The sequence below is a fragment of the Polyodon spathula genome, chromosome 15 (assembly GCF_017654505.1).
Source record: "Polyodon spathula isolate WHYD16114869_AA chromosome 15, ASM1765450v1, whole genome shotgun sequence".
Lineage (NCBI taxonomy): Eukaryota > Metazoa > Chordata > Actinopteri > Acipenseriformes > Polyodontidae > Polyodon > Polyodon spathula.
The window spans coordinates 4,389,512-4,405,134 of NC_054548.1; the positions used below are offsets into that span (position 1 = coordinate 4,389,512).

Sequence of the window (15,623 nt, forward strand, 5' to 3'; positions counted from 1 at the left end):
AAATCTAATCATATGGGTAGAGATCAGTGCTAGATCAGTGCTAGTAGATCAGCATGGGGAATTCAGAGAGCTAGGAAGGAAATTAAAAGAGAAAACCAAAACTGTGGTATTTTCTGGTATACTACCCGCACCTTGCAAAGGACCATATGGACAGCTGGAAATAATAAATCAAAACCAATGGTTGAAGACGTGGTGCACACGGGAAGGCTTCACCTATCTTGATCATTGGACCACTTTCTACAACGAGGACTATCTGTATAGACGGGATGGACTGCATTTAAATAACAAGGGAACCAGTCTACTTGGAGAAAAGATCCTCGAGCAGGTTCAGAAGCATTTAAACTAGAAAGGAAGGGGGGAGAAATCAACAAAAAAACAGAAGGGAGACCGCATCAAAACAAGAACAACAACTCAGGTAAGACAACCATTAAATGTATTTATCTAAATGCTAGAAGTATCAGAAACAAAATTCTAGAACTTGAAGCTACTGCACTAACAGGTAACTATGATGTGATAGGTGTTACAGAAACGTGCTTATCTGAGAGTGATGGGGACGAATATAATATTTGAGGTATACACTGTATAGGAAAGACAGGCAGGACAGACGAGGAGGAGGGGTAGCGCTATACATAAGAAACAGTCTTGAAGCCCAGGTGTTAAACCTGGACAAAGAAAATAAAACCAAATCAATATGGGTCAGAATAACAGACAAAAATTCAAAAGGCATAATAATAGGAGCATGCTATAGACCGCCAGATTCAGACGGTGAGCACAATAATCTGTTATACAATGACATTAGAAATGTGTGTAGCAAAGGAGAAGCCATACTAATGGGGGATTTCAACTTCCCCCAAATAAAATGGGAAAACCCGGTGGGTAGCGCGAAGGATGAAATAGAAATGGTGGAAATGACAAATGACTGCTTCCTAACACAATTTGTGAAGGCACCCACTAGAGGGGAGGCATGCCTTGATTTAGTCTTTTCAAATAACGAAGATAGAATAACTAAAACAGAGGTCAGAGAACCACTGGCAAACTCAGACCACAACATGGTCTCATTTGAAGTGTTTTTTAAATCCTCAAAAGTAAAGACTAAAGCTAAGGTTTACAATTTTAGAAAAGCAAACTATGAAGGTATGAAACAGAGACTAACAGAAGTAGATTGGAGTAAAATAGAGAAAACACCCACAGAAGAAGGATGGTTGTTCTTCAAAAACGTAGTACTAGAGGCGCAAAACAATTATATCCCTAAAGTAGACAAATCTAAATGTAAAACTAAATTGCCAAAATGGTTTAATAGATCAATTAAAAAAAATATTCAGCGAAAAAAGGCACTTTATAGAGCATTAAAAAAGGACCAAAAAGAAAGTACGCAGAAAGAGTACACAGAACTGCAAACGCAAGTCAAAAAGGAAGTTAGAAAGGCCAAGAGAGAAATAGAAATGAACATTGCTAAGGGAGCTAAAACCAATTCCAAAAATGTTTTTCCAATATTACAACAGCAAGAGAACATTCAAAGAGGAGATTAAATGTTTAAGAGATACAAATGGCAAAATCGTAGAGGAAGAAAAAAAAATAGCAAATATGTTAAATGATTACTTTTCACAAGTTTTTACAAAGGAAGATACTGACAACATGCCCCACATGTCATCCAGTTCCTATCCAGTTTTAAATAACTTTAGCATAACTGAGGCAGAAGTGTTAAAGGGACTAGGAGCTCTTAAAATAAACAAATCCCCTGGGCCGGATGAGATCCTCCCAGTAGTACTCAAAGAAATGAAAGAAGTAATTTACAAACCGCTAACCAAGATCATGCAGCAGTCTCTTGACACAGGGGTGGTACCGACAGACTGGAAAATTGCAAACGTAATACCGATCCACAAAAAGGGAAACAAAACTGAACCAGGTAACTACAGACCAGTAAGCCTGACTTATATTATATGCAAACTTATGGAAACTATAATAAGATCCAAAATGGAAAATTACCTATATGGTAACAGGGTACTGGGAGACAGTCAACATGGTTTTAGGAAAGGGAGATCGTGCCTAACTAACTTGCTTGATTTTTTTGAGGATGCAACATCGATAATGGATAATTGCAAAGCATATGACATGGTTTATTTAGATTTCCAGAAAGCTTTTGACAAAGTCCCGCACAAAAGATTAATTCTCAAACTGAACGCAGTTGGGATTCAAGGAAACACATGTACATGGATTAGGGAGTGGTTAACATGTAGAAAACAGAAAGTACTGATTAGAGGAAAAACCTCAGAATGGAGTGTGGTAACCAGCGGTGTACCACAGGGATCAGTATTAGGTCCTCTGCTATTCCTAATCTACATTAATGATTTAGATTCTGGTATAGTAAGCAAACTTGTTAAATTTGCAGACGACACAAAAGTAGGAGGAGTGGCAAACACTGTTGCAGCAGCAAAGGTCATTCAAAATGATCTAGACAAGATTCAGAACTGGGCAGACACATGGCAAATGACATTTAATAGAGAAAAGTGTAAGGTACTGCACGCAGGAAATAAAAATGTACATTATAAATATCATATGGGAGATATTGAAATTGGAGAAGGAATCTATGAAAAAGACCTAGGAGTTTTTGTTGACTCAGAAATGTCTTCATCTAGGCAATGTGGGGAAGCTATAAAAAAGGCTAACAAGATACTCGGATACATTGTGAAAAGTGTTGAATTTAAATCAAGGGAAGTAATGTTAAAACTGTACAATGCACTTGTAAGACCTCATCTTGAATATTGTGTGCAGTTCTGGTCACCTCGCTATAAAAAAGATATTGCTGCTCTAGAAAGAGTGCAAAGAAGAGCGACCAGAATTATTCCGGGCTTAAAAGGCATGTCATATGCAGACAGGCTAAAAGAATTGAATCTGTTCAGTCTTGAACAAAGAAGACTACGTGGCGACCTAATTCAAGCATTCAAAATTCTAAAAGGTATTGACAGTGTCGACGCAAGGGACTTTTTCAGCCTGAAAAAAGAAACAAGGACCAGGGGTCACAAATGGAGTTTAGAAAAAGGGGCATTCAGAACAGAAAATAGGAGACACTTTTTTACACAGAGAATTGTGAGGGTCTGGAATCAACTCCCCAGTAATGTTGTTGAAGCTGACACCCTGGGATCCTTCAAGAAGCTGCTTGCTGAGATTTTGGGATCAATAAGCTACTAACAACCAAACGAGCAAGATGGGCCGAATGGCCTCCTCTCGTTTGTAAACTTTCTTATGTTCTTATGTTCTTACCTTTGGATTAGATTGGTTTCACTTATATCCAGCACAGGATTGGTGTCAGTCATGCCTACTGCACGTTATTGTCGACAATTTGTGTTCTTTGATTGATGAGTTTCAAATATTACATTTTTGATTTGCATGTTGATAAAGAACATTTTTTTCTGCCTAGTTGACAAAATACATAATAGATTCCATTTAAAATATACAGACTAAGCCATCATACTCCACAAAAAAAATAAATAAATAAATAAATAAATACTCTCTCTCTCTCACACACACACACACGTTAGTCAGTAGCTGCCAGAAAATGTAACTGCTACATAACCAGATTGTTGAATCTGTGTATAATCAAAAATGTAAAATCTATAGCAAAATCAACATTTTCCTTAAACAAATCTTTTGATGAATCCAATAAAGAACAAGAACATTACAAGGTGAACAAGCTCATGCGAACATCCAGATGAGTTCAATTAATGTCTAGTTCTGTGCAAGAATATTTTTAATTAATTCAGACTCCCTGTGGTGACTTGTCATGTTTAAATAAATAATACCACTATGGAGAGGCTGAATATAGTCGAACATCTAAGCTATTTTGCATACTTTTGACCTAAATTGTCCCACAGAGATGTTTATGCATCCTAATAAAGATATGGTGTAATTACTGTATGTAAGCTCCAACTCTGAAATGGATTGTAACCTTTAAATGGTGTTAATGCATTCAAAAACAGCTAGCTACAAGCACAGTTTAACATTGCATTTTCTAATTTTTAACAAAGTAGTCTCCACCCCACCTTTTGTTCTGTTGGTATACCCTTTCAAATATGTTTTAATATACTAGAAAACACCACAATATGTACATTTCTACTTTGTTCATCAACACTTTGTATTGTTTTATTAAAAAATGTTTTTTTTTTTTAAATAACAAAAACAACAAATTTTGCCGAGGCAGCACAGTTGACTTAAAATTTTAAACGTTCACCCCACCAGGGTACACCGCTTGACTGACAGAACCTGACAAAGATAAAAGTTGGACCCCTGTTCTATTGGGCACTTTCACACCTAGTTCACTTGCAAGCGATTTGAATCGTGGTTCATTTGCAAACAAATGTTTTTCAGGTTTTCTTCGGTTCGTTTCACACCGGAAAAAAATCAAGCAAACCTGAGTTTCTTTTAAAGTTAATTCAAATGCGTTTACTTAGTTCACTTGCAGCTTCATCCAGACAAGTGGGTATTGCACTTTTCCAGACATCCTCTGCTCTCTTGCTTATTACTAAAACTTGTTCATGCCCAACAATGGAGAATACTTTGCGTACTGTGCTGTTGTCCGTGTTCTTTTGGTTTATTTGGTGCTTCCTATTTTTGTGCCATGGTTCTAATTCAACAGCATACATTTTTAACAGATTGATAAAGAATCGATTATGATTTGATAATATCCTATTGATTAGAATTCACTATATTCATTTATTTACGGACTCATATTTATTAAAACCTTTATCCTGCTTGCATATTCATATCATTACATTTGCTAAGTGTTATTAGTTCTTATAGAAAGACAAACTGTAGACAATGTACTCTAGCTTCCACATGTAATTGATATTTACACTGAAGCTGAGATATTACCTGACGATAATTGCTTCCTGAGATTAATGTGCTGATTTGTGCTATTTTTACATTAACCTTCTCTACTTTTGTACCGTATTTTATTTATAAACTTTTGTGTTTTATTGTGCAGTTGTTTATTCACGATCTTGTACTTGTTTGGGAGAAGTGTGTACCAGAGTGCTAACTGGAGTTAAACCATTACACATGTTCATTAATTACAATGTGTAACAAATTTATAAAAGATTATACTGTATTCACAGTATAATCGTAAATCTCGAAAAACTACTCACTTCTGAATCTTTTGTAGTCATTTTTGTATTACTTTAGTATGAATACATGTTCATTTGGATTCATATGTTGTTTTTTTCTGACTATGTGAACGAAAAGACACACATTTGCCCGTTTTCCCATTGGAAATAGTGATATTTTGAAATATCACTGTCCTGGTCACAAAAGCAAAGTTTGTGGGGAATAATAGCCATTTTCTATACTTTTGAGGCATAAGCAATTAGGAAATAACACTTACTACCCAGGAACAAAAATTGTGTTACATAGTGTTATCATTAATTAGGTACCTAAACACCAATTCATCCCACAATGCCTGTTTTGCTAAACCACTTTAATTCATTATGCAGCCACACAAATGAATCTGCGATCATAAGAACATAAGAAAGTTTACAAACAAGAGGAGGCCATTTGGCCCATCTTGCTCGTTTGGTTGTTAGTAGCTTATTGATCCCAAAATCTCAGCAAGCAGCTTCTTGAAGGATCCCAGGGTGTCAGCTTCAACAACATTACTGGGGAGTTGATTCCAGACCCTCACAATTCTCTGTGTAAAAAAGTGCCTCCTATTTTCTGTTCTGAATGCCCCTTTGTCTAATCTCCATTTGTGACCCCTGGTCCTTGTTTCTTTTTTCAGGCTGAAAAAGTCCCTTGGGTCGACACTGTCAATACCTTTTAGAATTTTGAATGCTTGAATTAGGTCGCCACGTAGTCTTCTTTGTTCAAGACAGATTCAATTCAATCAATTGAACAGATTCAATTCTTTTGGCCTGTCTGCATATGACATGCCTTTTAAGCCCGGAATAATTCTGGTCGCTCTTCTTTGCATTCTTTCTAGAGCAGCAATATCTTTTTTATAGCGAGGTGACCAGAACTGCATACAATATTCAAGATGAGGTCTTACTAGTGCATTGTACAGTTTTAACATTACTTCCCTTGATTTAAATTCAACACTTTTCACAATGTATCCGAGCATCTTGTTAGCCTTTTTTATAGCTTCCCCACATTGTCTAGATGAAGACATTTCTGAGTCAACAAAAACTCCTAGGTCTTTTTCATAGATTCCTTCTCCAATTTCGGTATCTCCCATATGATATTTATAATGTACATTTTTATTTCCTGAGTGCAGTACCTTACACTTTTCTCTATTAAATGTCATTTGCCATGTGTCTGCCCAGTTCTGAATCTTGTCTAGATCATTTTGAATGACCTTTGCTGCTGCAACAGTGTTTGCCACTCCTCCTACTTTTGTGTCGTCTGCAAATTTAACAAGTTTGCTTACTATACCAGAATCTAAATCATTAATGTAGATTAGGAATAGCAGAGGACCTAATACTGATCCCTGTGGTACACCACTGGTTACCACGCTCCATTCTGAGGTTTTTCCTCTAATCAGTACTTTCTGTTTTCTACATGTTAACCACTCCCTAATCCATGTACATGTGTTTCCTTGAATCCCAACTGCGTTCAGTTTGAGAATTAATCTTTTGTGCGGGACTTTGTCAAAAGCTTTCTGGAAATCTAAATAAACCATGTCATATGCTTTGCAATTATCCATTATCGATGTTGCATCCTCAAAAAAATCAAGCAAGTTAGTTAGGCACGATCTCCCTTTCCTAAACCATGTTGACTGTCTCCCAGGACCCTGTTACCATATAGGTAATTTTCCATTTTGGATCTTATTATAGTTTCCATAAGTTTGCATATAATAGAAGTCAGGCTTACTGGTCTGTAGTTACCTGGTTCAGTTTTGTTTCCCTTTTTGTGGATCGGTATTACGTTTGCAATTTTCCAGTCTGTCGGTACCACCCCTGTGTCAAGAGACTGCTGCATGATCTTGGTTAGCGGTTTGTAAATTACTTCTTTCATTTCTTTGAGTACTACTGGGAGGATCTCATCCGGCCCAGGGGATTTGTTTATTTTAAGAGCTCCTAGTCCCTTTAACACTTCTGCCTCAGTTATGCTAAAGTTATTTAAAACTGGATAGGAACTGGATGACATGTGGGGCATGTTGTCAGTATCTTCCTTTGTAAAAACTTGTGAAAAGTAATCATTTTATATATTTGCTATTTTTTTTTCTTCATCTACGATTTTGCCATTTGTATCTCTTAAACATTTAATCTCCTCTTTGAATGTTCTCTTGCTGTTGTAATATTGGAAAAACATTTTGGAATTGGTTTTAGCTCCCTTAGCAATGTTCATTTCTATTTCTCTCTTGGCCTTTCTAACTTCCTTTTTGACTTGCGTTTGCAGTTCTGTGTACTCTTTCTGCGTACTTTCTTTTTGGTCCTTTTTTAATGCTCTATAAAGTGCCTTTTTTTCGCTGAATATTTTTTTTAATTGATCTATTAAACCATTTTGGCAATTTAGTTTTACATTTAGATTTGTCTACTTTAGGGATATAATTGTTTTGTGCCTCTAGTACTACATTTTTGAAGAACAACCATCCTTCTTCTGTGGGTGTTTTCTCTATTTTACTCCAATCTACTTCTGTTAGTCTCTGTTTCATACCTTCATAGTTTGCTTTTCTAAAATTGTAAACCTTAGCTTTAGTCATTACTTTTGGGGTTTTAAAAAACACTTCAAATGAGACCATGTTGTGGTCTGAGTTTGCCAGTGGTTCTCTGACCTCTGTTTTAGTTATTCTATCTTCGTTATTTGAAAAGACTAAATCAAGGCATGCCTCCCCTCTAGTCGGTGCCTTGACAAATTGTGTTAGGAAGCAGTCATTTGTCATTTCCACCATTTCTATTTCATCCTTCGCGCTACCCACCGGGTTTTCCCATTTTATTTGGGGGAAGTTGAAATCCCCCATTAGTATGGCTTCTCCTTTGCTACACGCATTTCTAATGTCATTGTATAACAGATTATTGTGCTCACCGTCTGAATCTGGCGGTCTATAGCATGCTCCTATTATTATGCCCTTTGAATTTTTGTCCGTTATTCTGACCCATATTGATTCGGTTTTATTTTCTTTGTCCAGGTTTAACACCTGGGTTTCAAGACTGTTTCTTATGTATAGCGCTACCCCTCCTCCTCTTCTGTCCTGCCTGTCTTTCCTATACAGTGTATACCCACAAATATTATATTCGTCCCCATCACTCTCAGACAACCAAGTTTCAGTAACACCTATCACATCATAGTTACCTGTTAGTGCAGTAGCTTCAAGTTCTAGAATTTTGTTTCTGATACTTCTAGCATTTAGATAAATACATTTAATGGTTGTCTTACCTGAGTTGTTGTTCTTGTTTTGATGCGGTCTCCCTTCTGTTTTTTTGTTGATTTCTCCCCCCTTCCTTTCTAGTTTAAATGCTTCTGAACCTGCTCGAGGATCTTTTCTCCAAGTAGACTGGTTCCCTTTTTATTTAAATGCAGTCCATCCCGTCTATACAGATAGTCCTCGTTGTAGAATGTGGTCCAATGATCAAGATAGGTGAAGCCTTCCCGTGTGCACCACGTCTTCAGCCATGCGTTTTGATTAATTATTTCCAGCTGTCCATATGGTCCTTTGCAAGGTGCCGGTAGTATACCAGAAAATACCACAGGTTTGGTTTTCTCTTTTAATTTCCTCCCTAGCTCTCAATTTGTTTTGCAGGGATTTTGGTCTGTCTCTTCCAATGTTGTTTGTACCGATGTGGACGACTACTACCGGGTCGTCTCCTGTTCGTTCTAGGAGCCTGTCCACGTTCTCAGTGATGTGCTTGACCGAGGCTCCCGGAAGGCAGCACACTGTTGTAGTAAGGGGGTCCAAACTGCGAATTGAACTTGCTGTGTTTCTCAATATGGAGTCCCCAACAATCATGACCTCCCTTCTTTTTGCTGTCTGGTCACCACTGTCAATAGGGTCCTGGATGTTGTTCCTTTCATTCTCTTGTTGGTTCTGCTCATCAAAATTCTGAAGTGACTCAGATGTGTTGGTTGTTTCGATTTCTGGTGGTTGTGTTTGACGAAGTTTCTTTTTTTCCCTGCTTCTGCCTACCTGAACCCAGCTGTTCTGACCTTCTATCTCCTTGGTGGCTTTCAGTCTGTTAGGGGTGATGAGACTTCCATGAATTGTGGGTGTGCCAGTTCCTCAAGATCCTGTTGCTGTCTCACTTCTTCCAGCTCCATTTCTAGCATACTTACTAGTTTATGCAAATCCTGGATTGCGCGGCACTTTACGCACACTTGGTTTAGCTCCGCTGGGTTTTCTCGGATTTCCCACATCAAGCAGGTGTCACAGATTACTGGCTTGAAGTAATTTTTTTTTTTTGAAGTTTAGTTTCTTCTGCAGCTGTCAGCCTGCTTTCCAACTGCTTCTAAACTGCTCTGTACTTTTCCACGCCTGTACTTCTCCCACTCGCTGTCGCTGGGAAGACTGCCTCGTTTAACTGCGTTGTTCTGCTGTGCTGTTGGCTCCTCCCCTGGCCCGTGTCTCAGAACGGCGCTGAATTTGAATCAGCTGCTCCGAGTTTCAGCTTGTTTGTTATCAGAAAAACACACGCGGCTGTTTGACTTTGAGCTGCTGCTGTGTTTCCCCAATGTCCTCTGTTTTCTGATAAAAGCAATTCAAGATGCAATTTCTCCTTACTGCTTCTAAACTGCTCTGTACTTTTCCACGCCTGTACTTCTCCCACCAAATCACTCTAATCACTGCTAACCAATCAACCTAATCACTGCTGTCTCACTTAACTTTTCATAAAAAAAAAAAAAACACACATCAGAAAATGCTCTAGCAATAATGCAAGCATTCTTCCATCAATACAAAAAACAGCATGTACTGTAGAACTATGTAGGGCACCAGGATTTCTCAGAGCGTAGCCTCTACTAAAAATCACCATTGGAGTGACCTCATACCTAGATATATAGTTTTACTGTGAGGATAACTAGGAGCCCTGCTCTAGGCCCCTTTACTAAGCTGGACAGTCAGCCTTCCTAAGAACAGCACTGAACTCAATATTGGAACAAGCTGAAAACGCTAGTACAAGAATGGATTGTCACTAAGTTTTTATCAGAACACTATCTGTCTCTGAGGAATACATATTATGATACAATTTCCAGCTAACCAAATTTACCACAGCCTAATTGATGACATCTGTTACAACACACTGATTACTTTATAAATGTTTACCCCCCACCCCCTGCCCCTCAAAAAAGAAAAAAAAAAACCTGATAGCATTATTTCTAAACTACTGTCTCTGCACTCATCAAGTGGTCTGCTTGTTGGAGACTAATGGAAGTGCTTCTGTCATGGGTATTTAAGTATCTATTTCTACAGGTTCTCTCAGGTTAAGTTTGCAACAGACTGCAAAAAAATAAAAATAATACAATTCCATCCATCCATCCATGCCAGTGAAATAAACATTCATTTTGAATGAGGACCCCAATACAAATTAAGGAAGAAATGCAGGTACAGGAATGTCATAAAGTGGATCCAACATTTTTTTTTTTTTTTTAAATTACAGCCATTAAAATGACTTCCCCTTGCCCCTTCATTTTCATCAGCTTGTAGGCCTTGGTCATAAATAATCCTGGAATAGTTAGCAATTTGACAACTCAGTACGCGTTCTTGCTCTTAAGGAAAAGTCCAGCCCAGAGGTTTAAAAAAAAAAAAAAAGTATATATAAAAAAAAGGACTAGTAATCCATGCTCAACAGTCAAAGCAATACCAAAGTATTTTCATTGTGATGGTGTTTCTCAGAGTTTAGGAACACATAATAGCTTCTAACACGGTTCAGTTTCTTACATTCTGCAGGTGGTAACTATCTGACAGAGTATGATCAGTAACATGTGCCGGCAATGGGATCTACTGTATTATTAGAAAACAGTGCTGATAGAGGGGCATTAGATGGGAAAAACGGTTTTCCTGGTGCCATAAGAAAATGCATTGCCTGCAAGCACCAGTCAGAATCTTTATTAAGGACTTTACCTGAAGGGTAAGAGGTGGCCAATTCGTATAGCCTGACAACAAGATTTGTAGGACGAACAACAAGTTTTGCCGTTAAACTCTGCCTGTCGGACAAGTAGTTTTTATTAATTTTTTTTCTATGTTCGCTCTGTTGCTACTAAGGCACTCTGGGTATATTTGTAGAGAGCCACGCAAGTTTCTAAATTGCAGGAGTCAATCACACACACAAAAACATTTTAAAAAGTGTTTACGTCTCACCCCTATTACTGATCTTCTGTAGGTTACAGAGAAACCCAAAAATGGCTGTCTGAGGATGAGAGCCTCTGTCAAGACACATGCTAATCTTTTAAACTTAAGGTATTTTTTATAAATGAGAAATTAAGTTATACATCTTTCTTAATACATGAACCTGACATGGTGTGGTGTAATTTATAACACTTTGTGGTCTGGCATGTACATATTCTTGGGAATATGTTTAAAAAAAAAAAAAAAAAACTATTTATTTTTATTTTAGTGTTGCTAAACTAGTTTGCTGTTTACGTTTAAGCAACATATTCATGAAATATAATTTGAGAGGATGGGCTTGAAATCAGTGAACACGTTGCATGCTGTACAGGTAAAGTTTTAATGAATAACTTAAAACAAACATGTACACTATAAGAAAATGTAATACTGTCAGGGAAACTTTTAACCTCACTGTTGTGTGCATGATATTTTTTATATCATTTATTTTGACCAAGTTGTAAACGTCTGAGAAATATATTGGTGCTCCACCAGAGAGCAGCAGTTTAATCGGCACACTGGATTACTACTTCACTACAAAGAAATGGAATAGTAATAAATGCAACCACACACAGCTGACCCCTGCAACACTCTGCTTATCATAATGTAGGACACAGAGATCAGGTTGCAATGTACAATACTGTCATATCCAAACAGTGTCTCCTTCCAAGTCAAATGTGATTTATTTATTCTTTTCATTTTACTCAAATCCGGATTTCTGGGAGTAGCAGTAAAAATGTTTATATCCTGAAAACCCATTAAGATTTGTCAATGCAATGTAGAACTACAGTATGTGCGATCCTCCATTTCCATTTAATTATACTATCAAAAAGAAAACAACAACAACAACAACAACATACGCTCTGAAAGATACTTTAAACCAGCAGGCATATTGTAAACTACAGTTCAATGTCTACTTCAAACACACTTATTTAATACCATGTAGGAATCTAATCCCCAGTGCTGAACTTTGTGCCAAGTGCTGATTGCCTAGTGCCAATTCGGTCTATATAAATAATACAGACATACTAGGAACGATAAGGTGTGTATAAACGTTATATAAAACGTATATATAATTTTGTACAGTATGCGCGACGAGATAGAGATACAAACACAGTGCATCCATACCCTTAGATTCTGATACTTTGAATAAGTTGTGCTAAAATATACCTACTTCCTGTTTCATTATAATTAGATAAGCAGTTCTTTAGATACATGTAATTAATTGAAATGTAACACACAGGCAGTTGGACAGACACTACACACACTCAATAACTTGAGCAAAAGAAGGTTCTTGAGTTTCGTCCTAACCAGACAAGAAGTTTAAAAAAAAATATATATAAAGGTGTCATATCGACAGCTGAAGTCTTCATATATCCCAGATTATGATCTGCTGAATAATTTGTGCAAAGGAAGCAACGTGGCAATTTGACAAGCGTTTCTGTAGATACATGCACAGGAAAAAAGGGAAAAAAATATTGCTTTAAAAGCATAAAGTCAAGCGACCGTTAAATTGGTAGCCACTGTAGTCACAGGTCAAAGTAAAGAGTAGGTTAGATTCTGCTCGAGAAGGTTCCATACAATTGAAAATGATTAAGTTAAAAGCCTTAATGTTTTAGGAATTATTAGCAATTCTAAAAGTGGTAGCAGCCAATCTGCAAATTTATACAAGCTCCACTCAGAGATGCTGGGGAAAAAAATAGGATGCAATTAGGCAAAATGTCTCACCTAGTGAAGAAAAGGAATTAACAGGTAGAGCCTTGTGTTAATGTTTGGAATTGCATGCCACCCTCACAAGGATTGGTGAGTGTATGTCTGTGTGGTTGTACAGGGACTAGCAGGAGAAAAGGTTAATGTGTACAAAAAAAACAAAAAAAAAACACCATATCATCTTTTACAGTACGTGACTAAAATGTCCTTCATTGTCCTTTTACTGTTTATTGCAAAAGTGATTAAACTGAACATGCTCCAGCAATGTCACCAAGCTATTACGGCAAATTAGGTCAGGGGAAAAATGTGACACACTTTTTAAAAATAAAGTGCATGGCGTACATGGCTAATGGATTTGGTATCTCCTTGAAACTACGTTTTTTTTCTTTTTAGGTTAACTGTGTTGTAAATTATGAAAGCAGATGCTAACTTATTAACATGTGAAAGGGAACTCAAGGCAACAGTACACTTTACATGCATTATTACAAGCTTAAACAGTCTGTGTGGATTATAAACAGATATAGCATTAAAGGATATAGAACAAGCTGTGCAGTACGTTAGTTGGTTGGTGCATTGATTGAATAAATTGTTTAGTTTAGGATCCGACAATAGACTGAGTCCGATTGATTACGCTCTCCTGTTAAGCTACAATGCATTTATTTTTTGACAACAGACTTCAGCTTTAAAAGGTTAATGTGTGTTTTATGAAGATTTAAAATTACATTACAGTGGACTTCGCAGCACCCTTTTTTCAGGCAAACCCTTTAGTTTGTATTTCACCATTTAATACATGTAAACTGCATTTCTTTATTCTTTAACATAACTGAGTTGTGCCTTTTGAATTTTAAAACATGCCTAATTCTAAATGTAATCTATGTAGCAAATGTTAAAACTACGCCACCAGGGCGTCGGCAGAATCCGGTGTGTGTATGTATGTATATACAGTGCTCCCTCGCTATAAGGCTCTTGATTATAACACACCTCGGACATAACGCTCCTACAGATGTCCCTCAGTTCCCTATACTAGTGATTCATGCAATATTTCTACAGTAAATACAGTACTGTGTTGTTCAATCTGTAAACAACTTCTTAGTCTAATTTCCGTTTCTGTCTCTCCCTTTTGATACAGTATCTGAACTGAAGAAAAGTTGCACTGGCACTTTATAACACAGATATATTATTCAGCATTCATTTTTATAACTAAATAAACAAATCAGTCCTATTACATGGTTATCTTTCACAATGTATTTACTTTTTTGCTGCGAGAGGAGCTGTGGCTTTCTCCGGGAGACGAGACGCTTCAGCCCCGCTCCGGCAGCCGAACCTGGGGTGAGCCCATTCCCTCTTCCCCTCTCCCGACCCGCTCTCCTATCACTTGGTTTGCTTGTCTGTCGCTATGAACTGAACTCCTGACTGCTGTTTAGCCAGGTTATTTATAGTTTAAAAAGTGCTAATTAAAATGATCCATGAGTGGGAATGTTACCTTATTTTTTGCAAAAAAATATAGCGCCATTCTTATAAAATTTGGAGTGCACACGTGTTTGTTAGATATAATATATATATATATATATATATATATCTATATATATATTATATATATTTTCTTTCTGTTTTATTCGGGGAGGGTGTATGTGGGTTCCACAGTAGGTGGTGCATCTAGTGAATATGAAGGTGTTTGTTACGTCGTATTTGCGTTTGGCCATAGAAGGCAATTATGAGAAGTCTTCTGTTTCTTGTGGAGACTACTGCTGGAATAATCTGGTTATTAATGCAAAGCTGTGTTTTTTCCCCACACATCATAAAGCCCTGTCAGCTGCTGAACAGGAGTGCACTATTGTGATTGGTGAAAACCAGGGATCAGAAACAGCACAAAGTGATTTAAATTACCACACTAGTTTGAATAACAAAACGCACATCATGTTTCATTCACTGGAATAAAATGGGCTTTTAAATAATACTGTATTGTTGTCCTCTAAATTAAATTATAAAGGATGACATGGTCAATTGAAAAATGTCAAATGTACGTTTGAAAACCAACTATAATTAAAGCTACCCAATGCACAGCTGTTCTGAAAACTGCAAATACACAGTGTATCAATAGCACACGTTATCTTGTCATGATTCACATGTACTCTTGTAAAGAATCATGTTTAATCAAAAAAATAACCCTACCGAGTTTCTTAGACCCAAATGTAAGTGCTAGCTTAGCCAGCAGGTCAGGGTTCTCATATCTGTCTTCATTTGCCATTATCCAGAAGCAGGTTTCAGACATCTCACAGGGTCTGATCTGCAAATACAAGAGAGATAAAGCTTTTTGAAAAAAGAAAAAGAAAAGCTATTTCTGATCGAGTCCTTGAAATTGTAAAGGAATATAAATGTGCCTAATGTTTCAACCTGCATTTCTGGATCATTAGTTTCTTTCAGTTTTAAAATGATTGCATTGAAAAGTAGCTTTGTGGATGGCACTTGATTGGCAAACTTAAAATACAGACTCAAACGCATTGATTTTAGAATAAAACTGGTTTTGAATATGTTTCTGTTCACTTTACTAGTTTGTTTACAGGCATCAGTTTTAGCTGTAGTGGTAAAAGCCTTGCCACCTCCATTTTAT

At 37.1% G+C, this 15,623-nt stretch overlaps 1 protein-coding gene across 1 annotated transcript in view; it reads right to left on the reverse strand.

The window, feature by feature from the left end:
- LOC121327491 (protein diaphanous homolog 3-like) overlaps positions 1–15,623 on the reverse strand; it is a 179,594-nt gene that overhangs the window by 40,483 nt on the left and 123,488 nt on the right. Inside the window, exon 17 of the mRNA XM_041271562.1 lies at positions 15,185–15,299. Coding sequence (XP_041127496.1) covers positions 15,185–15,299 — 115 coding nt within the window. The remainder of the gene's footprint in view (positions 1–15,184; positions 15,300–15,623) is intronic.